At 54.1% G+C, this 25,761-nt stretch overlaps 1 protein-coding gene and 1 long non-coding RNA gene across 3 annotated transcripts in view; one reads left to right on the top strand and one right to left on the bottom strand.

The window, feature by feature from the left end:
* Nucleotides 1-3,283: 3,283 nt before the first annotated feature.
* On the top strand, nt 3,284-18,744 carry KCNN4 (potassium calcium-activated channel subfamily N member 4). Its single transcript, XM_086689995.1, has 9 exons — nt 3,284-6,765; nt 9,820-9,915; nt 11,150-11,577; nt 13,358-13,493; nt 15,659-15,769; nt 15,945-16,063; nt 16,402-16,471; nt 17,575-17,742; nt 18,154-18,744. Exons 1-8 carry the CDS (start codon nt 6,607-6,609, stop codon nt 17,737-17,739), a joined length of 1,284 nt encoding a protein of 427 aa, XP_086546121.1. The 5' UTR covers nt 3,284-6,606; the 3' UTR covers nt 17,740-17,742; nt 18,154-18,744.
* The window catches only part of LOC147573641 (uncharacterized), a 9,677-nt gene continuing 603 nt past the window's right edge, over nt 16,688-25,761 (bottom strand). The window contains exons 2-3 of one of the 2 annotated variants that reach the window (XR_015244928.1): nt 24,383-24,528; nt 16,688-20,560 (exon numbers count right to left, since the gene is read on the bottom strand). This is a non-coding gene — a long non-coding RNA (uncharacterized LOC147573641). Of the gene's footprint in view, nt 20,561-24,262; nt 24,529-25,761 lie in introns of those variants that run through there. The other variant, XR_015244927.1, reaches the window with a different exon arrangement.

Here is a 25,761-nt window from a genome sequence, read left to right as displayed (position 1 = left end):
AATGGAGAGAAGGTGACAGGAAGAGTATTGGCAAGATAGGAATAGACATACAGAGAGAAAGAGAGAGGAAAAAAGTATTATAGATAGAGATTGAAAGAGTCAAGGAAGACCCAGAGGTGAAAAGAGAAGCAAAATGATACTATCTGCAATTTATAAAGTGCAATTTCCATTATCTACTCCATTATACACACACACACACACACACACACACACACACACACACACACAGAGTTGATCCTTAAATAACATGGGTTTGAACTGTGCAGACTTGCTTATACACAGATATTTTTTCAACAAATACAGTACAGTACTATAGATGTATCTTCTCTTCCTCATGATTTTCTTAACATTTTCTTTTCTCTAGCTTACCTTATTGTAAGAATACAGTACATACAAAATATGCGTTAATCAGCTGCTTATGTTATCAGTAAGGCTTCCAGTCAACAATAGGCTATTAGTAGTTAAGTTTGGGGGGAGTCAAAAGTTATACGTGTTTTTTTGGGGGCAGCTGGGTGGCTCAGTCCGTTAAGCGTCCGACTCTTGGTTTCAGCTCAGGTCATGATTTCACACTTTCTTGAATTCAAGCCCCGTGGTGGGTTCTGCGCTGAAAGTGCAGAGACCGTTTGGGATTCTCTCTCTCTCTCCCTCTCTCCCTACCCACCCCTCACTCGAGCTGTATAAATAAATAAACTTAAAAATAGTTTACATGTGGATTCTTCAGCTGTGTGAGGGGTCCACACCTCTAACCCCTCATTCTTCAAGGGTCAACTATATACATATTGATATGTATACATATATTTTTTTTATCATGGGAAACTTCAAACCTGAAACTGAACAAAAGAGTATGATATTTATTGTTATTATTGGGTAACAAATCACTACAAAATTTAGTGTTTTAAAACAAAAAGGTATATTATTTCTCCCTACCCTGAGGGTTCACTGCTTTCTGCTTGTCCCTCCAGAGGTCACTCATGCAGCTGCATTCACTTGGGGCTAGTCTGGGGCTTTTGGCCAGGCTGCCTTGATTCTCTCCTGCATGGCCTCTCCAGGGGCTTCCTCACAGCATGTTAGTCTTAGAGTTCGAAGAGAACAAAAGCAGAAGCTTCTTGTTCTCTAAACAACTGGACCTCAAGCTGGCCCACCATCATTTCTGCAACAAACAAGTCACAAGCCAGCCAGCTTGAGGCCACATGGCAGCACAGACGGGAGGAAACACTGGCAGCCAGTTTAGAGACAATGTACCCCAGGTGCTTAACATATACCAGGTCCTGTGTTGAGGACTCTGGATATTCACCTAATTCTCAAGCAAGCCTGTGACATGGGTATCATCCCCCACTTTGCAGGGCATAACAGCTAAGGATAGCAGAGCTAGACAGACGTGAACGCAGGTCTGTTGCTAACCCAGGCTATATGTGTGTTATATTCCACACAAAAATAGGGGCCACGGCAAGGTTTGAACCAAGGTCTGTGAACTCCCAGATGGTGAGATAGAATTATTTAATTATATAATATTTATAATTTGATATATATACATATAAATATATATATATAATTTAACATAGTTTTTAATTGGTCTGGAACAGAGATATATGAGGGATAAAATAAACAAAAAAAGAGAAAGAAAAAGGAGAAAAGAAGGCATGCACTTGGAGACAAAGACCAGGAGATAGAAACTAAAAAGCAAGGCCAGTGAGTTACAGAGAGAGAAGCAAAGAGAGAGACACAGTGAGGGAGATTAATGCAGCCACAAAACTTCCTTAATCTGGAAGCAACATGAGGGCAGGAATTGTGTCTGTTTTTCTTAACTGACTGAGCCACCCGGGGGGGGGGGTGGGGAAGGGGCAGAGAGAGAAGAAGAAGAGAGAGAATCACGAGCAGATTTCCCCAAGTCACCTCAGAGCCCGAGGCAAGGAAGAGGGACTCGAACTCACAAACCGTGAGATCATGACTTGAACCAATATCAAGAGCAGGACGCTTAACCAACTGAGCCACCCAGGCACCCCTTGTCTGCTTTGTTTTTACTTCACCCTCAACACTTAGAGGCACTCAGTAGGTGTTCAATATATGTTGACTGGAAACTAGTCTGGACAAGTAGATGCCTGCAGTTCCCAAAGACACCACTAGGTGGCGGTATCTCATGCCCTGAAACCTGCAAACGCCTAGTTCAAAAAGAACAGCAGGGGAGGATTTGCCTCCACAAGCCTCTGACTTTCTTGAAGGATGTCTTCCTCCCGGCCCGGCCCCGCCTTTCCCTGCACAAGCCCGGGGCGACGAGTGACCTTTCCGCCTGAGACACCCTCTTCTTCACTCCCCTCCACCACCCTGCCCAGTTAAACAACCCTTTGTCCTTAGCCCCTTCCGGCTGGGCCCCAAGGCACCTGGGTCCTTTCCAGGCCCGGAGATGGGGCTGGGACAAAGGTGGGGCAGCTGGGACAAGGCCAAGGAAAAGTCCCAGGGACTTTGGAATCAGTCCTTCTAGCCTTCCTGGACCAGGAGTATATGATCCAACCCCTTCCTCCCTCACACCCCAGTCTAGGCCCCCAGCCCCTCCCCCCTCAGACCCAGAAGTCCAGCCCCCAGCCCCTCCTCCCTCAGACCCAGAGGTCCAGGCCCCCGGCCCTTTCTCCCTCAGACCCAGGAGTCCAGGCCCCCAGCCCCTCTTCCCTCAGACCCAGGAGTCCAGGCCCCCAGCCCCTCTTCCCTCAGAACCAGGAGTCCAGGCCCCCAGCCCCTCCTCCCTCAGACCCAGATGTCCAGGCCCCCAGCCCGTCCTCCCTCAGACCCAGCCTCCAGCCCTGCACCCGCTCCTCCCTCAGACCCAGGAGTCCAGACCCCCAGACCCCGCCTCCTTCAGACCCAGACTCCAGCCCTGCACCTCCTCCTCCCTTAGACCGAGGGTTCCAGTCCCCAGCCCCTCCTCCCTCAGACCCAGGAGTCCAGACCCCCAGTCCCCGCCTCCTTCAGACTCAGGAGTCCAGGCCTCTAGTCCCCGCCTCCCTCAGACCCAGGAGTCCAGGCCCCCAGCCCCTCCTCCCTCAGACCCAGGAGTCCAGGCCCCCAGACCTCTCCTCCCCTCAAAGTCCCAATCAGCAGCCCCACCCCCTCCTCTGAGGTGGGCAACCTAGGCAGGGAGGTCCTCTGGTATTCCTCCTCCCTCTCTTTTACAGAGACCCCTCTCCCTCTCCACTCCCCCCTTCAGGGTTGGGACCAAGGGCTGAGTCACAGGAAGCTCTGGGGCCCTGAGTCACCCCCACCCCCCGGCTCAGCCCCTCCCTGGGCTGGAGGGAGCTGGCTCTGGAGCCGTGTGTCCTACCGACTGACCCCCACATCCCAGAACTTCCGTTCGGAGGCAAGTGCCTTTCCCACTGTGACCTCATTGTTGCCCACCCTGGCCTCTCCCGAGGCCAGCCTTTGCTCCGTTTTTCTGTCTGAGTTGGTCTCTTTGGAGACAAAACTTCTGTCTGCTCTAACTTCCACGTCTTGATCCCAGCTTCTGCTTTCCCCTCACCGCCACATCTCCTCTCTCCATCTCTTTGATTTTTTTTCAAATTCTGCCCTCTCCATCTGTCTCCCTCTCTCGGATTGTTCCCCCTACCCCATTAGTTTTCACTAAGGTCTGCACTGAGGCACGGCTGTGCAGGGGCCGGGGCTGGAGGTCTCGTTTCCATGGCCTCTGACCCGGGCAGCCGCGGCCTCTGCCTCTGGCCTCTTGGCCCTGAGTGGGCCTGGGTGGAAGTAGAAAGGGCAAGGCTGTCCCCCAGCTGTGCTGGTGGATAGAGGAGACCAACCGAGGCAGAGACAAGCATGGAGAGGCCCAGAGAGAGAGGCAGGGCCAGAGACAGAGGGACAGAGAGAAAGCCAAAGGGAGGTCTGGAGGCAGGGAGACAGTGAGACAGAGAAACTGAGTCACAGACAGAGACAGAGAGACCTAGGGTCGGCAAGAGACAGGGACATGGAGAGAGAGCACAGACAGAGATGGAGACAGAGAGACAGTGACAGGAGACAGAATGAAAGCAACACCCGAGGGGCACGAAGGGGCCGAGAGACAGAGCCAGAGAGAGAGAAATGGAAACAGACAAATGAACAGAGAGTCAGAGACACTTAGACTTGAGACAGAGCCACAAGACATAGAGGTGAAGGCATAGAGGAGAGAACAACAGAGACAGGGAAAGGCAGAGACCAAGGCAAGGCAGGACCTGGAGGCTCCCAGAGCAGGGGAGGCTGAGGGAGGGGCCCGAGGTGAGGCCTAGGAACCAGAGAGGGAGGACAAGAGGTGCAGAGAGCCCCGGGCCGGGCCACAAGGGTGGCGACTAGCGGGGGAGGGGGGGGCGCCCAGGCTGCAGCCTCAGGAGTGCCCAGGGGCAGTGTTTTCTCCCCGCGCAGGCATGCGTGGTGTGTGGGTGTGCCCGGGTGTGCCCATCACTCTCCTGCCGTGTTGCACCCCGAGGGGGGAATCACAAGTGTGCCCTGGAGCAGGCATGTCACCTGCATGAGCTGTGCTGTTGCCACCCGCTGTGTCCGTGTGTGCCGTTTGGCGTTGCTGGGTGTGTCGCCGGACGTGTTTGTGCATGAGTGTCTCGATTCCCTGTGGCTGGTGGGGCCGTGTCTCTTCGTGACATATGACATGGGAGGGAGAGGGGTTCCGTCTGCGAGATCCCTGCAGGTGCGGGCTGTGTCCCGGAGGTCAGCGTGTGCAAGGTGTGTGTCTCATGGTAGCGTGCCAGTGTCTCCTCGCATGTGGCCGGAGGACGGTCCCGTCTGTGTCCAGATGCACACGTCCAGGTCTGTGTGTTATCTCTGTGCTGCTGCGTGTGGTGGCGTTCTGCATTGTGGGTCACGCTAGGAGTCACCGTGCGTCACTCTGCACGCATGGGCCGTTCTGTAACGTCGCTGTGCGTTGCATCTCATCATGGGGCTTGCGTGTGTCGTGGTGAGCTGTCATTCAGAGATGCGACCCTGTGTGTCATGTCTAGGCGTGTCCATCGCGGGGGCCTCTCCTTTCCCCACCATGAACACAGCCTGGGTGCTCGCACGCAGAGCGTGCTGTTTGTGTGGCTGTGTATTCTGTTGCACTGGAGGGCGTCGCCCCGGTGTTGTGCGTGCTGTCGTTGCGGGCCTGGGTGTCGGCCGGGCCAGTGGATCACATCTGCTGTTTTATTGCGACGCACGGTGTTTTGTGAAAGATGGTGCCGGGAAATACCGTGTCGGTGTGCTTTGTGTCATTCTGTGTCCGTGTAGGACTCTGTGTATGTTGTGTTTGTGTGTTGGTGTGGCCATGCGTGTTGGAGTGCATCGTGCACCGGGCCGTGTGGGGGTGTAGTTCGGATGTGGCTTGTCAGTCAGAGGAGATACTGCGTGCCCTACTCTGTGCGTGTTGCATTTAGGCATCGTGGTCCGGGTAGACTGTGCCCCAGCTGCGTGGGGCTCCCTCCCCCGTGGGGCACCGCTCTGGGTTCTGTCCTCTGTGATGCGCCAAAATAGAGCAGGATGTCTTACTCTGGGCATGTGCTGTTTGGGGCTTTTTCTATAGGTCTCTCCGTGGGTCCATTTATGTTGTTCTAACTACGCATCTGGATGGCATTGTGCCCCGGGGTATACTGTGTGGCACAGTCTGTCTGTGCTGCAAGTCATTCTGAGCCTGTGCGCCCGGGTCGCCAGGTGCTATGATGTGGATCAGTGTGCATTTCTCTCTGTGCTGGCGCTGGGGGACGGCCACAGGTGTGTCCCTAAACGTGGTGCGTCTGCACACGTCGGGTGTCATTCCACGGGTGTAGAATGTTTGGGACACTTACTAGCGCATTGTTTACATAGATGTGTTGAGTGTGGCATCTGGCTGTCACTGAGTCAATACATATTGTGTGTCTGTGGGAAAACTGGTATGTGTTATGCTAATGTAGCTGTGGCCGTGCACCGTGTGCGGGGGTCTGGGTGTGGCTATTTGCGTCGGAGAATGTTGTGTCCGTTTTGATTTGTCATGTTTGTGCCTGTGTGTGGACAATATTTGGGTGGTCACGTGCGACCCGGGGCAGTGCCTGCCTCGCTGAGTGCCGGCGTGGGTCACACCGCATGTGTGGTGTCTGGGTGTGGCTGTGGGTTTCAGAGCTCATCGGGAGTTGTGAGTCACTCGGTGTAGGTTGTGTTGTGTGCCCGTGTGTGTTAGGTTCCGTCTCCGGCCATGCCGTGTGTGAAGGTTCATCACCCCGCGTCTTGTGGTGTCTGGGTGTGGCTGAGTGAAGGTGTGCATTACAGGGCGCAGACTGTTGTGTGTGACAAAACCTATTGTGTCCCAGAAGCATGTGTCTTTATCCACGTGGATGCACGCCTCTTCCTTGCTCTGCCCCGAGACACACCCCAGTCCCTCCTTAGACCAAGAAGGGAGGTTGGGGAGCCTCCCCTCTGCCCAAGGGCCACGCCAGCCCCTCCCCGCCCTGCCCAACCGTCACCACCCCCAGAGGGCACAGACTCCCTCCGTGCCTCAAAGCGAGAGCCCCAGAGCGAGGAGCAGAGCAGGCTGAGGACCTGCAAGCCACAGTGGCTGCCCTTTGTGTGCTGCGAGGTGGGGGACCCTGGGCAGGAAGCTGGCTGAGCCCCAAGACCGCAGGGGCCATGGGCGGGGAGCTGGTGCCAGGCCTGGGGGCCCTACAGCGGCGAAAGCGGCTGCTGGAGCAGGAGAAGTGGCTGGCTGGCTGGGCACTGGCACTGGCGGGAACTGGCATCGGACTCATGGTGCTGCACGCGGAGATGCTATGGTTTGGAGGGTGCCCGGTGAGTGGAACTCTTATCCTGGGTCCTGGGAGGCTGGGGGCTGAGGGAGGAGGGGCTGCGGGGAGAGGCTGGGGCCTGAAGGAGGAGGGGCTAGGAGACCTGGACCCCTGGGTCTGAGAGAGGAGCCGCTGAGGGTCTGGAGCCCGAAGTCTGAGGGAGGAGGGGTGAGGGGGTCTGTGCTTCTGGGTCTGAGGAGGAGGCGGAAGTCCCAGACTCCTGGGTGTGAGGGAGGAGGGGGCTGGGGGGCCGGACTCCTAGGGCCCAGGGGAGGTAAATGCTCAGGGCTCTCTCTGCAAAAGGAAGGAAGAGGGGTCACAGCGTCTCAGTATTTGAAGGTTTGCAATTGGACAGCTGGAGGTCCAGGACCCCTGGAGGCCAGGGGGCGGCTGATCAGATCCTCCGGTCTCCCAAGAGCCCATTAGAGGAGAGATAGCCTCAGGGTCAGTGAAGGGAGGGTGGGGAGAAAAACGAACTTCTTCCAGTAGGCGGCGGCTCCTTGGTCCTTATCTAAAGTCTAACCTTTACCTAGTGCCTTGGCTGCAAAGGGCTGAGAGCCCAAGAAACTGGCTGGGGTGGGGGTGGGAAATAGAAAACCACCCCTGCCCCTCTGCATGTCCGTCATTCCCAACCTCCCCACAGTCTACCTGCTATTTAGTCTGAGACATAGTGGAGAGGTAGGTGCGCAGAAGCCTGGACTCGTAGGTCCCAGGGGAGGAGGCTGGGAGCCCAAGCTTCTGGGTCTGAAGAACGAGGCTTAGAGCGCCTTTGTGGGAAGGGGGCCCGACTGAGGATAGTGTGAGTAGGAAGGAAAAGGACAGGTGGGGCCAGGACAGGTCTGAGCAGGCTCTGGGCGCATTCCAGCCCGGGTCTGGGCAGTGATGGGGCAGATGGAGGACAGGGGTCAGGATCCGTGGATTGAGGACAGAACAGAATTGCTTAACCGGAAAGGAGGGGTTGGAGAACTGTCTGGGGTAAGGGATGTGGAACTGGGCTGGCTGGGGGGGACTGACTTGAGGACCGGGTTGGGGGATTCCTGGAGGAGGGAGGCTCAGGCTTGGATTTGGGGGCAGGGGAGGGGGGCAGTTCCGAAGGGATCAGGAGCCACATGCAGGGTCAGAGCAGGCTGGCTTCCTCTGGCCGGGCAGCTGAGGCCAGGGCAGCGGGGACAGAGGGGGTGGGGCCACCGAAGCCCATGCCAACAGGAAGCATGGCCAGAGCCTACCCGCCGCTCCCACGCTTCAGCACCCCGCCCAGCAGGGGAGGTGAGGACGTGAGCTCCACAGATGGGAAAGGACAGGGGGGTCTTTCCTACCCCACTCCCTCCCTCCACCTTCTCACCTCTCATTTCTTCCTTCCCTCTGCTGCCTGCCAGGCTGCTGCCTGTGGCAGTTGGACTCTGGAGAAGGTGCTGTGGCTTTCTGAGCCTCAGTCTCCCCATCTGTAAACTGGGGGTGAGGGTTCAGATACGTGGCCCTAAGGGTCCTCCTCGGCCCCCTTTCCACTTGTGCCTTGACAACATCCATCCCTGCTCCCCACCTCCATCTCAATCTTATGGGCTCATTTTGCAGGGCCCCGGACACCTGCTGGGGGGGGGAGGGGCTGGAGGAGAACAGGTGCAGGGAACAAGATAGAGATATGAGCAGGGGGAGGGGCGGAGAGAGACACAGAGAGGCTGCCACTGAGCGACAGAGACACAGAGAGACTGAGATACACAGAGAGACAAAGGCGGTAGGAGACAGAGACAGAGATGCAGTGAGAGACAGAAGTACAGTCACACAGAGAGACAGCGAGAGCTCCCCAAGTGAGCTACACACAGGGAGATGGAAAGCCTGGCAGAAACAGAGGCCCTCAAACACAAATAGAGATAGAAGCAGAAGCATCCCCAGAGACTGAGTCAGGGATTTGGGGGAAGAGAAACTGGCAAAGTAGAGAGGGCCACCAGAGAAGTGGGGTGCTGTGTGGGCAGGGGGTGTGTCTGGTGGAGTCTGAGACACACTGAAGAGACAAGGGAATTAGGGAGACTTAGCAGGATGAAGGGGTAGGGGAGGGCTAGGAACAACAGCACCATTGTTCTGGGAGGGGTGGGGGGGGGCAGGCCCCCTGGGGCGGGAAACTGGCCCTCTTCCCCTGCACAGAAGGTGGGGCTCTGGCCCCAGGGGAGCCAGCAGCCATCTGAGAGGGGAAGTAGGTGCTAAGCTCAGCGTGGGAGCCCGGGTGGTCCCCTCCCCACTAACAACACTCCTCAGGTGGGGACCCCTCCCCACTCCTGCTATGGTATCCAGCAATCCCAGTCCCGCCTAAATCCCTCCTTCAAGAATTCTAGATCTCTCCAAGGTATTGCCACACAAAGAGAGGGGGGAAAAAAATCTCTCCGTGGTTTCTGGAGGCCATGTGCTTCCGGCCAGATCTGCCCTGGGCTTAGAGCCAGGAGAGAGAGCAATGGGAAGGAGACTCAGGGGACAGGACTCAGTGGCCTTCCTCAGAGCTGGGGCTGGGGTCTCAGGGACCCAGTGCCCTGGATGGAGGGGGGTGCCATTTACCCCTTGGGTATTGAGAGAGAATCTCTAGGCTCCTTGGGGGAACCGAGAAGACAGTAGAACCTTCTAGGGCAGGTTGCTTTCTAGGGCAGGACCAGCTGTGTGAGAAGGGAAGAGGGGGGAACTTCCTAAAGGCCAGGTGTGTGTTTCTAGACCCCCCCCCACCCCACACTTGAGGAACAGTGTTTTGATGGGGAAGGGGTTGGGGGAATTTAAAAGGGATTGCAAGGTCCCCCCTCAGGTGTGGGTCCTAGGAGAGTGGCTGAAGAGGAGGCTGTCGGGCTGGGAAGGAAAAGGACACTCTCCCTGGGGACCCTATGATGGTTTTGAGAGTTCCCCCAAACTGAGATATCAGGTAGAACCAGGTTTTGGTGGGGGGAGGGGGGGACAGAGGGGGGGAGACAGGCAGGGGGATGGGCGGAGGAGGCCAGGAAATTGGGAACTGAGAAGGGATGGCATTGGGGAGGAAGGTAGAGGGGGCCTGGAATCTTACCCCATTTTCTATCCCTCCCAACAGTGGGCGCTCTACCTGTTCCTGGTTAAATGCATGATCAGCATTTCCACCTTCTTGCTTCTTTGTCTTATCGTGGTATTTCACGCCAAAGAGGTCCAGGTAGGGCGGGCCCCACCCCGGGGGCCCCTTCCTTGCTCCCCCCCAGCCCCCACCACACCCTGTCGGCTCACACTTTCCACACTCCTCCTCCTGGTCTGAGTAATGAGGTTTCTCCACCCTAAGATTTGTCCACAGCCTCACCCACCGAGATGAGAATAACCACAGACAGACAGACAGAGCCTCCTGGAGCAACCCAGTCCCGTGCTCCATTTGCAGCCCTGGGGTGCTGAGCACTCTCACCCCCAGGCACACCCACTCCAGGCCCAGCCCCTCCCCCGCCCCAGATCTCCTCCATCCTTGAGGCCCCACCATTCCAGGCTTTGTGCCTGAAGGTCCCTCCCTACTCCTGAGCTCCCCACCTCTCTGACAATTACCCTCTAGACCTGGTGGGGGGGTGGGTGGGGTATCTTTCCACCCTTCGCCCCCTCCCATCTCATATCTCATCCAGACACTCAACTCTCCACCCCTCTCCCCTCATCCCACCCCCCACATCCCAGGATCCTGTTGCCTCTATTCCTTCCCCCTTTACCCTATAAAATGAGGGTTATTGGCCATATGTAATAATTCCCCCTGTGATGCCCACTCAGTAAAAAGTACGTATTATCATTAACAGCAGTCATTCAAAAGGTGAAATGGCCTCGATTTATAGCTCAGTGTGCTGGGCCTCAGTTTCTGCATCTGTACAATGGGCCTCATAATGCTTTCAATCTCACTGTGTTGTCAGCATTCCCTGAGTCATAACATGGAAAGGAGAGAGAGTAGTGCCTGGCACGTCCAAAGTGCCCTGTAAAATGTCACCTATAACCATTGCTAATGGTGTGCGGTTTACAGTTAGTTACTACCCGTGTCCCCAGAAGCAGGAGGTGGAGAGGGCTCCGTGGATGTGAACTGTAAGCTCCAGGGAGGCAGGGGTTTCTGTTTTCCTCACCTGTATCTTCCATACATAGAACAATGTGGGGCACACAGAAAGTTCTGGAAGTGGGCTGAAACTGGGGGTGGGGGTGGGAAAAGGTGCAGAGACGCCCTCCTCAGATCCTGTCCCACTCCTTCCCCACCCTCCCCAGTCCCACCTGCCCGACCTGTGCTGCCTCCCTCCCCCCCTCCCCCGCACCCAGGGCCCCGGCCCCGGTGGGCGCGTCCCCCTTATCTTCGGACGCAGGCAGACGCAGACAGGCAGGCGGCCTCTTGACCTTCGTGTGACCCCCTGCCTCCCCACTCTGTCCCCTCCCCGCAGTTGTTCATGACCGACAACGGGCTCCGGGACTGGCGCGTGGCGCTGACCGGGCGGCAGGCGGCGCAGATCGTGCTGGAGCTGGCCGTGTGCGCTCTGCACCCAGCGCCGGTGCGGGGGCCGCGGTGCGCTCAGGGTTTAGGGTCCCGGTCCGCGGCGACGCAGTCCTGGCCGGGCTTCCTGGATGAGGGGGAGGCGCTGCTGTCGCTGGCCATGCTGCTGCGCCTCTACCTGGTGCCCCGCGCCGTCCTCCTGCGCAGCGGCGTCTTGCTCAACGCGTCCTACCGCAGCATCGGCGCCCTCAACCAGGTCCGCTTCCGCCACTGGTTCGTGGCCAAGCTGTACATGAACACGCACCCCGGTCGCCTGCTGCTCTGCCTCACGCTTGGCCTCTGGCTCACCACCGCCTGGGTGCTGTCGGTGGCCGAGAGGTGAGGGTACTGGGGGTGGAGGGTCGGGGTACCTGGAGCATCCGAGGGAGCCGCTTACAGCCACAGCTTCCCTGGATGGCGGTACAGCTTGGGCCCCTTGGGGGGCGAAGCGGAGGAGAAAGCTGTTTGTCCACACTCATCCACTGGGGTGAGAGGAACCAACTGACCACCTCCAGTCTCCCCAGACACACACAGGCCCTAGGAAGCCCTTCCCTTCCCACTCCCACACCTGCCCTGTCTCAGGTTTCCAGGCATCTATTCAGTCTCTGGCGCCTGGCCAAGGGTTGCGACTGCCCGGTTGGAGGTCAGTGACACCTTTTCCGAATTATCACAGAGATGCTCTGTGGGCACTCCCTGTGATCCTGGGACAGGGGGTGATTTGGGGCTGCTCTGGAAGGAAATTCCCTGCCGGGAATGGATACAGGATTCCAGGCTGCCTGCTGGACAGACTGGATGCTGGGCCTGTAGCCTTTCAGGGCCTCAGTTTCTCTCTCTTACAGATAAAGAAAGCGAAGGTAATCTTAGTCGGTGTTTCTTAAAGTGTGGTTCCCGGACCAGCAGCATCACCTGGGAACTTGCTGCAAATCCAAATTCTCAAGCCCTACCCAGACCTACCAAATTAAAACTCTGGTGGGTGGGGCCAAGCAATCTGTTTTAACAGGTGATTCTGATCCCTGCTCAAGTTTGGGAACCTCTGGTTCAGTACCTCTGGCAAAGGATTCTTGAAAAGAGGCAGGGAATGACAAGCACTGGCTTTAGATCCTTCCTCTCTGACCCTCTGTTCCTTCATCTGTAAAATGGGTGTCAAATCCCAGCATCGTTCAAGTCTCCCCAGCAATTCTAATCTCATGATTTTCAACTCCTTCATCTTGCAGAATCTGTTTTCCTCCCACCATGCTTCTCATCTGAAAAATGGGAGGGTGGGAGGGGGTCAAATTTCTAAATCCCAAGACAGAAGTCCTCAAACCTGAATGTCCTTCTGGATGAAGGGAGTGGGAATTAACAGTGTAAATTCAGTCCCTGCCTCCAGAGAGTAGTGGCTGTGGTGGGTCTAGGGGCATCATGAATGAAGCTTTCCCTGCTGACCCCGATGCAAGCGGTCTGTGGGCTTGAGTTAGACAAATCAGGATCTTCAATCCCTTCCATGGCTGGAACTAAATGTCTCCTTCCGTGAAGTGAGGGGAAGGGAGGACAGGGTCCTGCCTTTTTAGTCTTGATGGGGCACCCATAGGCCATACAACATCTTTGTAGACATTAGAAAAAGGGGCCCCTGGGGTGCCTGGCTGGCTCTGTAGGTGGAGCATGAGACTCTTGATCTTGGGGTTGTGAGTTTGAGCCCCACATTGGTGTAGATTACCATAAATAGATAGATAGATATAGATATGTAATTTTTTTTTTTTTTAAATTAAGAAAAAGGCTCCCCTTCCTCCGGGTAGATGGGATCACTGTCAGCGTGGACAAGTGGACTTTGGGCTGGGTTGTTGCCCCCTCTCAACCCTCCAACAATACACTCTGAAAGCAGCAGTCCTGGTAACCTAGCTAAAACCAAACAGGCTTTGGAATTGGTTGGATCCAGGTTCAAATTCCATAGCCCAGAGTGGCTGAGCCTCTCTTGCCCAGCTCACACAGCAGAGAGGAAGCCGGGCAGGCTCTCCAAAGCCCAGAACTTACTGACTTTTTCTCTGTTTCTGGGGACTGTAGGTGTGTTAGGAAGGAGAGTATCAGACATCATGGAAACCCCTGGGGTGAGGTTTCAGAACTAACTCCTCTTTCCCCACAGGCAGGCTGTTAATGCCACCGGACACCTTTCGGACACACTGTGGCTGATCCCCATCACATTCCTGACCATTGGCTATGGGGACGTGGTGCCAGGCACCATGTGGGGCAAGATTGTCTGCCTCTGCACTGGAGTCATGGTGAGTACAGCCTCCTCAGGGACCCTACCCCTGTCCCAAATTGCTCATCCTCTGGGCCCCAGGAAATCATGGAGCCAACAAAGGCATTCAAGGACACTCCCAAGAAACTTGGGTGTCTGGACACCCACTGCCTCATTTCCTTACAAAACCCAGGAATCCATCCCATAAGTCCTTGCTCTCTTTGGAACCTAGGACCCTAGGCTTCACCGTCCTCAAGAAAACAGGCCCCTGACTTCCCAGCCCTATTTCCTTCTGGAATCCAGGAATCCAGCCCTGAGCCTCATGAAGGCTCAGACACCCTGCCCCTCACACCCCTACCCTCTCAACTAACTGTCTGGGACACAGACACCTGATTTCCCAGTGCTAGGCTCCTCCAGGATTCAGGAACCCAGTCTCCAGCCTCCATTAAGGCTATAGATTCATCAAAAGCATGCCTGTAGGGTCAGGCTGCCTGGATTCAAATCCTGTTTCTGCCACTTCAAAGCAGGGATCAAGCCTTATAATCTCCTGGTTTCTTCATCTATAAAATGAACATGCTGATATTAGCATATTCCTCATGGGGTTCCTGAGATTAAATTAATTAAACCACATAAAGGGTGTCAGACAGCACCAAGCACGTAGGAAACGTTCAGTACATGGGTTAGGGGGTGGGGGTGAGAGGGCTGTTATTTGTTAACTAGTCCTAAGCATCCAGCTGTCCCCACCCTAGCTCCTCTGTTCTCAAGGATGAGGCAAAGGGTCCCCAGAGCTAGCCTCCTCCTGAATCCTGACATCTACCAGCTTTCTTTCATAGACCCAGGCATCTAGTTCCCCCCACCTGGTCCCTAGCCCCATCCAGGACCCAACACTCAAGGCCTTGGCCTTCACCTCCTCATGAGATATGGCTCCTCCCACACTCAGGGACTCGGGCTGCCAGCCCCCAGCCCTGATGTTGTCCCAGAAAGGACATGCTGCATCTCCAAGCCCTGGGCCCACTGGTGATGGATGGGGTGATAGTTAAGTGTGATCCCCTCCCCAGGGGTGAGTCTTTGGGACCAGCAAAGAGGGATAGAGGTTCAACCAAGGAAACACTCCCAAAAGGTCAGGAACCCTCAGGGCTGCCTGGGACCTCCTCCCTCATTTGACACAAGGAGAAACCTTGGTCAAGGAGAGACCTAGAAAGATCAGGCAATTTGCACTAGAGCTCACAGCCCAACTCCTGGCTGAGAGGTTCCCCAGCATAATGGAATAATCATAGCCAACTTTACTGAGCACATACTCTGTGCCAGTCTCTGCTCTGAACACTTTCCAGGTGTTAACTTAAGGAATCCACAGGGTCATACTGTGAGGGCGTGCCTATTTCACAGGAAGAAAGTGAGACACTGAGAGATCAAGGAACATGCTCAGAGCTGGGCTTTGAACACAAGCAGTCGGGGAACCGATGTTTGCAACAAGTAAATTGTTCAGAGGTTTTGTGAGCTGAGATACAGCTTGGGGAAGAGGAAGGCTCCAGAAGAAAATTTATTGTAAGGAAGCACAGCAGGTGCCACTGAGCAGTTGATGGGTCAGAGGCCTTGGGAGAAGGGAGAAGCTTATGGACCAAAGCGCTCAGGCAGCTGAGGCACAATGAGGCCAGGCTGAGTTGTCTGGAGGCAAAGCCTAAACTTGGAAGGCTCTGAAAGCCAGGCTAAGAAGTTTGGGGCAGGGGGAGCCTAGATTAGGGTAAGGGGGCAGGGTCATAATTGTTAGATCTCTCTGAGGTCAAGGTCAGGAGAGGGGAGGCTGGAGATGGTCCAGGAGGGAAGGGACGTGGCCAGGAGCCACAGGAGTGGGAGGAGGTTGAGGGATAACCTCAGTGATCTGATTGCCAACTGGGTGAGAGCAATGGGGAGGCAGTGGTGGGGACTGCCCCTCGCCCAGAATCTCTCCTTCTCCAATCACGCCCTTAACGAAAGAGGATGTTCTGGTGGTATGAATGCTACACATGAGTGGGACTCAGACATGTGACTTGTGATCCTAGCTCTACCCCTCACAGCTGTGGGACTGTGGTTCTCCCTGGGCCTGCTCGTCTGTCAACTAGGGGTGGTCTTGCCTGCCTTCTGTGGCTGTTGTGAGGGTTCAAGGAGAGAGTTTGGTGGCACAGGAGCCCCAGAGGCCTCCTGTCATCGCGTCTGCTGTGCCCACAGGGGGTCTGCTGCACAGCCCTGCTGGTGGCCGTGGTGGCCCGGAAGCTGGAGTTTAATAAAGCAGAGAAGCACGTGCACAACTTCATGATGGACATCCAATATGCCAAAGAGGTGAGGATGGGCACATGGCACCCATAGCACACGCCTCCCTCAGACCCAGGAGTCCCCACCCATCCCCTCCTGCCCCAGCCTCCAACCCTCCCTTCCCTCAGACCAGGGAGTCCAGGCCCCAGCCCCTTTCCCAGAGCCCTAGGGGTGTCTCCGCTGACACCGTGCCCACCCTCAGATGAAGGAATCAGCTGCCCGAGTGCTGCAAGAGGCCTGGATGTTCTATAAACACACACGGAGGAAGGAGCGTGGAGCTGCCCGAAGGCACCAGCGCAGGCTGCTGGCTGCCATCAACAGGTGAGGGCCTCTCTGTGCACATCTCCTCCATTCTGCATAGTGTGTGTGAGCGAGCGTGAGTGCGTGCCCGGGTCAGGACACCCATGTGCGGTCTCACCGAACAGATGTCCACCTAGACCTCACAGTGACTCTGATGATTCATCTTGCACGTCTCAGTGTCTGTGGGTCAGTGCCACTCCACATGTGGGTCAGGATACCTGGGTCTCTACCTGGAAGATGGGCTCACGGGTGCAGCTCTCTGGAAACCCTTCCCCACTGCTCCGTGTCTCTGTGAGTCTCTTCTCCCCTTAGCCATCCCTCAGCAAGGGTCACTTCTAACCTCGCACCTCTTCCCACAGGTTCCGCCAGGTGCGGCTGAAACACAGAAAGCTCCGGGAGCAAGTGAACTCCATGGTGGACATCTCCAAGGTACCGGGGCCCGGTGGGAGGGGTCTGGAAGAAAAGGGAGTTCGGGGCCATGGCACTGGTAGGGAAATCTGGTCCCGGCATACAGAACACTGGCAGGGGTCTGGCACACACACGCACTTGACCAAGGTTTGTGGTTGAATGAATGATTCAGTAGTTTCTTAAACTCATGTAGGGGACAGATCCCTTTTAAACTTAAATCGTGTAAGAACTCCAGCATTTAGTTTTAAATCATTTTTATTGTCGTGTTACATGTGGGCAGATAACATTCCTTCTAACTCTCTTAGACAACATGAAACCAAAGCAAACATACGAGCCAAATTCAAACATAAATGGCAAAACCAATAAAATGCAAATTAACACGGACACAGACCGATGCCATCATTCCAAGGAAGTCAGTCTCTGCTGTGATTGTAAAGAGGGGCCCAGGGCTTCTGCCCTGGGCACGCTGGCCTGGCCAAGGCAGACTCCACTTGCCATTCTTCTGCTGGGGCCACTTGATTCGGCCAGTGATTGGGGTGGTGATGTCACATCCCTTGGCTTGGCTCACAGCGCCTTTTGCTTATCCGGTGGCCTTTGCTTTTTCTCATTAGCCCGAGACAATTCAAACAGTGACCCTTGGTGCCAATGCCATGGTAAACACAGTCACAGATGCAGGCCCTAAACTGCATGGCAGGTCTCAGTGAGGAGGTGGTGGCCTAGATCTGCCAGAATTGGCAGGTCATAATTTCTGAAGACTATCCGGCCAAAAAACATAGAATTCAAGAATTCTCATAGAAAGCTCACACACCCTCAAGGATGAAGCTGTGAATCCTCATCTGAGAAGGTAATGAAAGGGCTACGTGCATTCTGAAGCCATTCATCAATTCCACACATGTTTAGTGAGCACCTACCTTCTACGTACTAAGCCTTATTCTAGGTGCTGCCTTGGGCATGTCATTTTAACTGCTCTAGGCCTGTTTACATAGCTGTAAAAATGGGAACAGAATTCGCACTCCTCGCGCTTTTAAGGAGTTTTAAACCATGTAGGGAAAGCACTGAGCCAAGTAGCTGGGATAAGGGGAAGTCTACCTCACCCACTGATACCTCTGACCTGCTCTGCCCAGATGCACATGATCCTGTGTGACCTGCAGCTGGGTCTGAGCAGCTCCCATCAGGCCCTGGAGAAGCGGATGGATGCACTGGCCCGGAAGCTGGACACCCTGACCGAGCTGCTTAGCAATGCCCTGGGGCCGCAGCAGCTTCCAGAACCAAGCCAGGAGGCCACGTAGCTGGTGAGAGGGCTGGACTCAGGCAGAACATCCTGGAGAAATGGTGCCTGTGGATAGCGCCCCATGGGGCTAAGGGGCAGGGGATGGTCTCGGGGACAAGGCTACCCTTTCTCTTCTGCTGTTTGGAAGACAGGACTCAAGTTTGGGGCTGGACTAGCAGGAAAGGAAGGAGATAGTCCTTCTCTTTGCTGACCCTCAATATCTTCTCCCTCTTTCTTTGCTTGGTCTGCCTGCCTGTCTCTGGGCATGCTCTCAGTCTCTGTGCAAATGCCCAGTCTCTTGGTGGCAGGTACACCCACCCTCTTCCTTCCTCCTCTGTCCACTGGTGTCTGTCTCCACCTCAGTGTCCCTGCTGTTGCTCTCCCTCTGGCTTCTGGCCTGCCTGTCTAGCCATGTCTCTATTTGTCTCCCCAGGACCCATGGAGGAAGAACCAAGCTACTTTCCCCAGGATTGAGGTCGAGGACATTGTCCCTGCTACTCCTGACCCAGCCCTACGAATAAAGCACCTCGAGTGCAAGGACTGAAGGGGGCTCCACCTTTGGATGGGCTCACTCACGGATGGCTGCTGGAGGAGACACTGGCTCAAGGAGAAGGGCCGTGGCCACACACACACACGCCCACTCCCTGCCCCCAACGGGAAAATGGTCACTACTACCCTACATACCCTCGACAAAACATCCTCACTATGCTGCTACGGATGACCTCCAGCTTTCAGTTAGAAGGGGAGGTGCCTGGGGGGGTGAGACTTCTGGGTCCCAGAGGAGGAGGGGACCAGGGGTGGGGGGGGCCCAGAGTCCAGGATCCTGGGATGCCTCAGTTACCGCTGGATAAGGGAGCTGAAGGAACCAGGCCTGAGGCTGAGAAGAAGCAGCGCCCTCTGGCGGGAGAGCAAGGAGAACACAGTTTTCCAGAGCTGCAGAGTATCTGGTGGGGAGAAGGTGGGCGGGGGGCACAACTCACCAGTCTCTGCTCTTAACTTTGTAATAAATGTTAAACAAAGCCAGGCGAAGTTGCTGTTTCTTTCTGAACATATGTACACTCCCAACAGGCAGATCATCCAGTGGAAGGCCCCTGTCTGGCCTGAACCTTAGTTTCCCTGTCTATAAAACAGACCCCTCCTCTAAGTGCCCTCCCAGGTCTGTGGGTCCTCAATAACCCCGACCCCCACAGATCTGAGGCTAAGAGCAAAGGCTTCAATTCCAGGATTTGGTTCAGGGTCCAAAGCCTAGCTCTGCCATCCACTACCTGTGTGACTTTGGGCAAGTGGCTTCACCTCTCTGAACATTTTACCTCACTTCTAGCATGGGTCCACCTTCCCATGGAACTGCTGTGGAGATGAAAACAGGGACCGGCACAGACGGGCAGGCATTTAGTAAGAACCAGATACACGAGAGACAGTTCATCATTTTTATTTTCGCTACTGATTTTCAGATGTGGTGCATGGCTGCTCTTTTTCTTTTTCCTGCCGCCCTCCCTCCCCTACTCATCTCGCCAGGACCTAGGTGACGACTCACCGGTCAGGAGACTAACAAGAACCCCAAACTATCCCAACATACTCATTTCATTACCTGCTTAAGGCTCAGACAGGAAAGGGGGAGGGGCTGGCAGTTCTGGAGGCCCTACTGTGTGCTTCCCTCCTGTAAATCACCTCGACCAAACCCTTCCCACCCCGTTGTAGAGATACAGAAACTGAGGTTGCAGGAAGGGCCACGTCTAGAGGCTGGAGGTCTGGCCGCAGGGCCCAGATTCACACCCAGTTTGCCCTGCCCTGTGGCTGAGCCCTCCCTCTGCCCTGCCTGAGGTGAGTCAGAGGCCGAGTGGCCTTGGACCTCTTGGAGGTTTCACTTCCCATCACTTCCCTCAACGGCTCCATTCCACTTTGAGAGGCTGATTCACCCTCGCTTCCTTCGCTCTGCGGGGAAGCCCGGCTGGGAGTCATCCTTCTCTGCTGAGCTATCTTCGGATTTCCCTGCAAAGCCACAGTTAGCCTCATCCCTCGGCTCCGGGAGCTAAACTGGGGCTTGCACCACCCACTGCCACGAATTGCCCTTCCTCTGGACGCCAGCCCACTTGGCAGTACAGGAGACAGGAACTGGATGAAGACATCTCCAACACCCTCCCCCTGCAGGAAGCCCTCCTTGCAGTGTTACAGCCAGATCCCCTGCCAAACGACCGCACAAAATCTCTAAAAAGGAGGCAAAGTGGGTATTGTGTGGCCCCGTTTTACATAAAAAGTAACTGAGGCAGAGAGAGATTTAAGAAACCTGCCCAAAGCCACAGTAGAGAAGGGGGAGCTGGGCTCTGACCCAGGGAGCCTGGCTCCAGAGCCCCAGCACTTAGCCACCGGGCCCATTGAGAAGCTCAGGTATGATTAATAATTAAATGAAATACATTCATTTCTGTTCTCTACTGTGTCTTCAATGTCAAGGGCTGGCACATGCAGGGCCTCAGTGAATATCACTGAATGAAAACCCTGAACGCCTGGGGGGCCCAAATTCCTCACCTCCAGCTAAGGTGGTTTTCACTGTGACAAGGCAGGAACTGGTTAGAAGTGGCTTTTCACTAAGAAACTAAGAGGACACGTGAGCGATCCGTTCTCAAGTATCTTGGATTTGCCCCGCTTTCACCCATTTCCCAATGTGGGGCATGGGTCCTGAGACCCCCCTTCCGGCAGCAGCTTCTGCACTCCCCCTCACAAAATCAGCACTTCTATCAGGGGCTAGTAGGGCCGCAGGCACGAATCAGATGTCTGTCCCCAGGGAGCTCAGTCTCACATGCTCTGGACTTCTCTCCTGTTTTACCTCCACTCCCGTGAGAGGGCTGGTTGGGGAAAAGAGGGCCCAGAGAGGGGTGGCAGTTAGAAAGCCAGTCAGGAGCTGAGGCTGAGGCAGATTCTGGCCTCTCTCCTTCCATGCACCTGCATCCCGGGACCCCGAGGACTCTCCCAACATTCACACGTCCCTGGACCTAGCCCTGGCTCAAACTTCTGTGGCTCCCACCTGCCCTTCTGTCAAAGTCTAGCTTTTTGGCTCGGCTCATTTCTTCTTTTATGGAGATCCATTTTACGTAAATCACACATATTTTATTTTATTTTTTTAAAACACACACATTTTAAATGCAGTCTCATTGAATTTTTACCAATTTATTCACCGGAGCAGCCACCACTCAGATCAAGCTAGAAGTTTCCAGCCCTCTAAAGGTTCTCATATTCCTCCCAGCCAATACCCAACTCCATCCCCAGTAACCACTGTCCTGACCTCTTTTGCCCAACTTTGAAAGCAGCCCTGCTCCACATGCTAGTGTGGACCGATTTCTTAGAGTCTGCACGGTGGCTATGAGATCCATCCATGCCGCTCACTCTTTTTCATTGCAGAATAGTGTTCCACTGTGTTAATACACCCACAGGCCTCACCTTGGGGGCTCTTCAGGCTCCACAACCCCCTTCAGCCTCCTCCCACCCCACCCTGGCTGCTAATGACCCCACACCCAATTCCAGTCTGTGGGTCCCCCCCCACACCCCCACCAAGCAATTCTCAGACACCAGCTGGATGTCCTATACTTCAACTCAATTCTGACACTGTCTTCCTGGAGACAGCATCAGATTCCAGAGATTAAGAGCTCAGTCCTACAAGACCGCACCCCCCACCCCCACACACCCTTCAGAAGCCAGTGGCAAGTCCAGGTTATCATCTGTGCTTCTGGACCAATCAGCTACAGAGCACAGGTTCCAAAAAACACCCCCTTGAGTTCGAGTCATCTGCTATAGCAGCTCACAGAACTCCAAGAAAAACATTTTACTTACTGGATTCCCGGTTATTGTAAATCAGTAATTATTATAAACCAGAATAAAACTCAGGAACAGGAAGATGGATGAGACACACAGGCAAGGTATGGGGAAGGGTGGGAGCTACCATGCCTTCTCCAGGAGCCCCACTCTCCCCAAATCTTCACATGCCCTAAAACCTGGAAGTTCTCTCAACCCTGTCCTTTTGGGTTTTGGTTTTTGGGTTTTTTGGGGGGTTTTTTTGGTCCTTTTGGGTTTTGATGGAGGCTTCATTACGAAGTCAGTACTGATTAAATCATTGGCCACTGGCGATTGATTCAAGCTCCAACCACCCCTTCTCCCTTTCCAGAAGGCCAAGGGTCAGACCGGCTATTTCAACCTCTACAAGGTTGGGGCCCTGGCAACAAGCCCCCAGCTTTAGGTTACCTAGGTGTTTTCCAAAAGCCACCTCGTTAACATAACAAAAGACACCTCTGCTCTCACCGCACAAAATTCCAAGGGTTTTAGGTGCTATGAGCCAGAAAAGGAGCAAAGACCACATAGATTATTATAAATCGCAGTGTCACAGCTGCTCCTGCCAGGGGGCTCCCCATCCTTCCCCAGCATCCCTTGCTGTAACTGCCCACCACCGTCCTCTCCCTCCGGCCCCAGCCACTTAGAACAAACATCACGACCATCTGTCCAGTTCTTCATTATGGTTCGTAAAGGAAGCCCTACCATTTACATCAATACCAGACTACAGTCCAAAGACCTTGCTTGAGTTTTATGCTGTGCACAGTAACTGCCAACACAGAAGGAACAAGAGCGGTTTTCACAATCCAGAGGGAATGTCAGATGGTATGACTTTCTTTTACCAGGAAGAGCTGGCCCCTCTTTGATTCAAGGCCAATCCGTCTCTCCCCTGTACACTGTTGGCACCACCCCCATTACCTGCTTGAGGACAGGTTCCTAAGTCTCCATGTCCATTTTCCCTCTAGCACTCCTGATGGCAAACAAACCTGCCATAGTTTCTCCCACCTTAAAAACGCCCGAGGGGCACCTGGGTGACTCAGGCAGTTAAGCGTTTGACTTCCGCTCAGGTCAGATCTCGTGGTTCATGAGTTTGAGCCCCACAGAGTCAGGCTCTGTGCTGACAGCTCGGAGCCTCCTCCAGTTTCTGTGTCTCCCTCTCTCTCTGCCCACTCCCCCCACTCACTCTCTTTCTCTCTCTCTCTCTCAAATAATAAAACATTTTAAAAAATTGAAAATAAATAAAATAAAATTTCACAATGAAAAGTCAGGAAAAAATTTTCAGTCTACAACCCTGGCTTCTCTCCTAACTGCCGCCCCTTACTCGATGTCCAGCGAGCATCTCAGAGTCAGCAGGTTCAAAGCTTGTCGATTTCCCACGAAGAGGACTCCTCCACATCTTCGTGAAAAAGCATCACCCTTCATCCAGTTGGTCAAGCCCAAAACCTTTAGGATAACTTTTTTTTTATAAATTTTTTTTTTTTAACGTTTATTTATTTTTGAGACAGAGAGAGACAGAGCATGAACAGGGGAGGGTCAGAGAGAGGGAGACACAGAATCTGAAACAGGCTCCAGGATCCGAGCTGTAAGCACAGAGCCCGACGCGGGGCTTGAACTCACGGACCGCGAGATCATGACCTGAGCCGAAGTCGGCCGCTTAACCGACTGAGCCACCCAGGCGCCCCTAGGATAACTTTTAAGTCATCCCTGATTCATGGTTCCTCTCACACAACCCTCTTTCTGAGTCACCATCATCTCCCATCCAGGCAGGGACACGGGCTTCCTCATCACCTGTGTCCACGCCTGCCCAGCTGCAGGCCATTCTCTTCACAGCAACTGGCGCTGCTTTAATACTTTAACTTTTCTGTGCACAGACAACAGTCACATTGCTCAAAAAAGCAGAAGTCTTCAACACTCGTCCTCACAGCTCTGTTCCGTATCTGTCTAGAACCTTCACCCCCACAAGCAACCACAGTCATTAATTCAGGGTGTTCACCATAGGGATGTTTATAAAACACACATCTCAACATGCTGGGCCTTGCTCACAGCTCTCCGACGGCTTCCTGTTACACCCGGCAAGTAACTTCCAAAGCCCTTCGCGTGGCCTACAAGACCCTATGTAACCTGGCCCCTCTCGATAGCTTCATTCCTAAATAATGCTTTCTCTCTTCCCCTCGCTCTGCTCCAGCCACTCTGGTCACCTTGACAATCTTCGAACACCAGCTCCACTCCGCTTCTTCCTCAGGTCTTTCCACGGCTTTTCAGCATCTTCATACACTTCAGTTCCTTAACTTTGTTCAGGCCTCTGCTCAAATGTCATCTCCTCAGAGAGCCTTCCCTGACCACCTCTGACCTCCGTTACTCAAAATTTCCTTATCCTGACTTATCCTTCCACTCATCTTTTACCTGACATCATCTGCATCACTGGAATATCTGCTCCTAGAGGGCAAGTGCTCTGGCCTATTTCCCTGTAGGATCTCCAGCCTACAGCCATGCCTGGCAGCTGAGTAGAGTTCCAGAATTCAGTCAACATATGAATGAATACAATGAACACCGAAGTCAACGGAGAAATGAATACATCAAGTGGCCATGGCTCTCAACATTCCCAAGCGTGGACCCTTTGACCCTGCAATTCCACTTCAAACAGGATATCACTGATAATCCTATCACACACATGCAATCAGATGTACAAGGTTAGTAACCGCAGCAAATGCTTGTAAGAGCCAAAGTTCAGTAACAGCCTAAATGTTTATCAATACGGAAATGGTTAGGGCATGGCACATCCACACAATCATGCCACTAAGGAGAAAAGGCAGGTTTCTGGGTGCTTGTCTGCACCACTGACTCACCACCAGGCAGGCTGCCCGCCGCCAGGGGAAAAAAATGTGGGCTTGCTCTAGGGTGAGACAGGCTTGCGTTTCAATCCAGGCCCTGCTGCTTCCTGGCTAGGGGACTTCAGTAAGGACGTTCTCTTTCAGACTGTTATTTTCTGCATCTGTTAAATGGACAAAGGGGAAAAGTTATGGTGACATATATAAAACAGCCTGGTACACAGTGGGTCCAGTGTCAGTGCCAGGCCCCTTCTTTCCCCTTTTAAAGTCATTTCCACCTGATGGTTGCTCAGAGTTGTAAAAACTGGCATGGAGGGTGACCTGGGATTGAAAATTTTAGTTGAGAAAAATGGGGATGACCGGAGATGAAGCCGCTAAACAGGAACACGGACAGACACAAAGAGGCATGGTCTATCATGCGGGTCTCTGCTTAACACTCACAGCCTTTGGAGAAGCCATCAACAGGACTCTCAACTTAGTCTGTGGACCGGTGTTTTCACTGCGCCTGTGGCAGTCTGTTGAAACAGTTCCACCTGGCACGGGGACTGAGGAAATGGCAGCAGGGATGAGGCTTGGGGGGGGGGGGGGGGGGGTGAGCGCAGCACAAAATAATGACAACACATAGTGCTACTACGCACCAAGCACTATTCTGGGTACGTTCATCCATTTAACTCTACCAGGAACATTATAAGGTGCCGCCAATCTCCATTTTAGAAACGGGGGTAGAGAGGGTTGAGGAACGTGGCCAAGGTCAGCTGCCATTTATGTGAACCCAGGCTCAAGCTCTTATCTTCAGTGCTTTGCTTAAACAGTCATTCCAGAAGGAAACTGGGAGCCGGTGCTTCAGGAATGGAATATGAGAACCAGAGTAGACTTTGTGTACCCTAGTGGCTGCCTGAATTTTGTCAGAAAGTACATGTATCCCCTGTTCAGTTATAAATTACAAAAATTTTTTTTAGTAATATTGCAAATGAAAAATGGTAAATTCCCCCATTGACCGATATACATATGAATGTACGTTTCTACACACGCCCCTTCTCCCTCCTCCCCGGAGTTATTTCCCTCCCTGTGGTAACCGCGGGCTCTAGCTAAACCGCTGCGCGCATGCGCTCTCCTCCGGCCGGGCATTTCTCTCCCCCCCCCCCCCCCCCCCCCCACTCTGGTGCGCACAAGGCTGCGCCACTGGCTTCTTGAATTTTCGACCCCTATCCCTGGGTTCCTCCCCCACCGCGGCGGGCGACAGACTGAACAATCCTATCCCACCAGTCTCCGTCTCCCAGGCCTTCAGGATCTGACCAGCCGTCTCTGCGGCGTCACCTCCCACCCAGAGGGAATTCTGAGTCCAAAACAGTCTGGACCTTTCCCTCCACCTGGAGTACCCTTTCCCGCCCTTCAAG

The sequence above is a fragment of the Puma concolor genome, chromosome E2, assembly GCF_028749965.1.
Source record: "Puma concolor isolate L17-30 chromosome E2, mPumCon1.1.hap2, whole genome shotgun sequence".
In the NCBI taxonomy this organism is placed as follows: Eukaryota; Metazoa; Chordata; class Mammalia; order Carnivora; family Felidae; genus Puma; species Puma concolor.
This window is presented reverse-complemented; position numbering and strand designations above follow the sequence as displayed.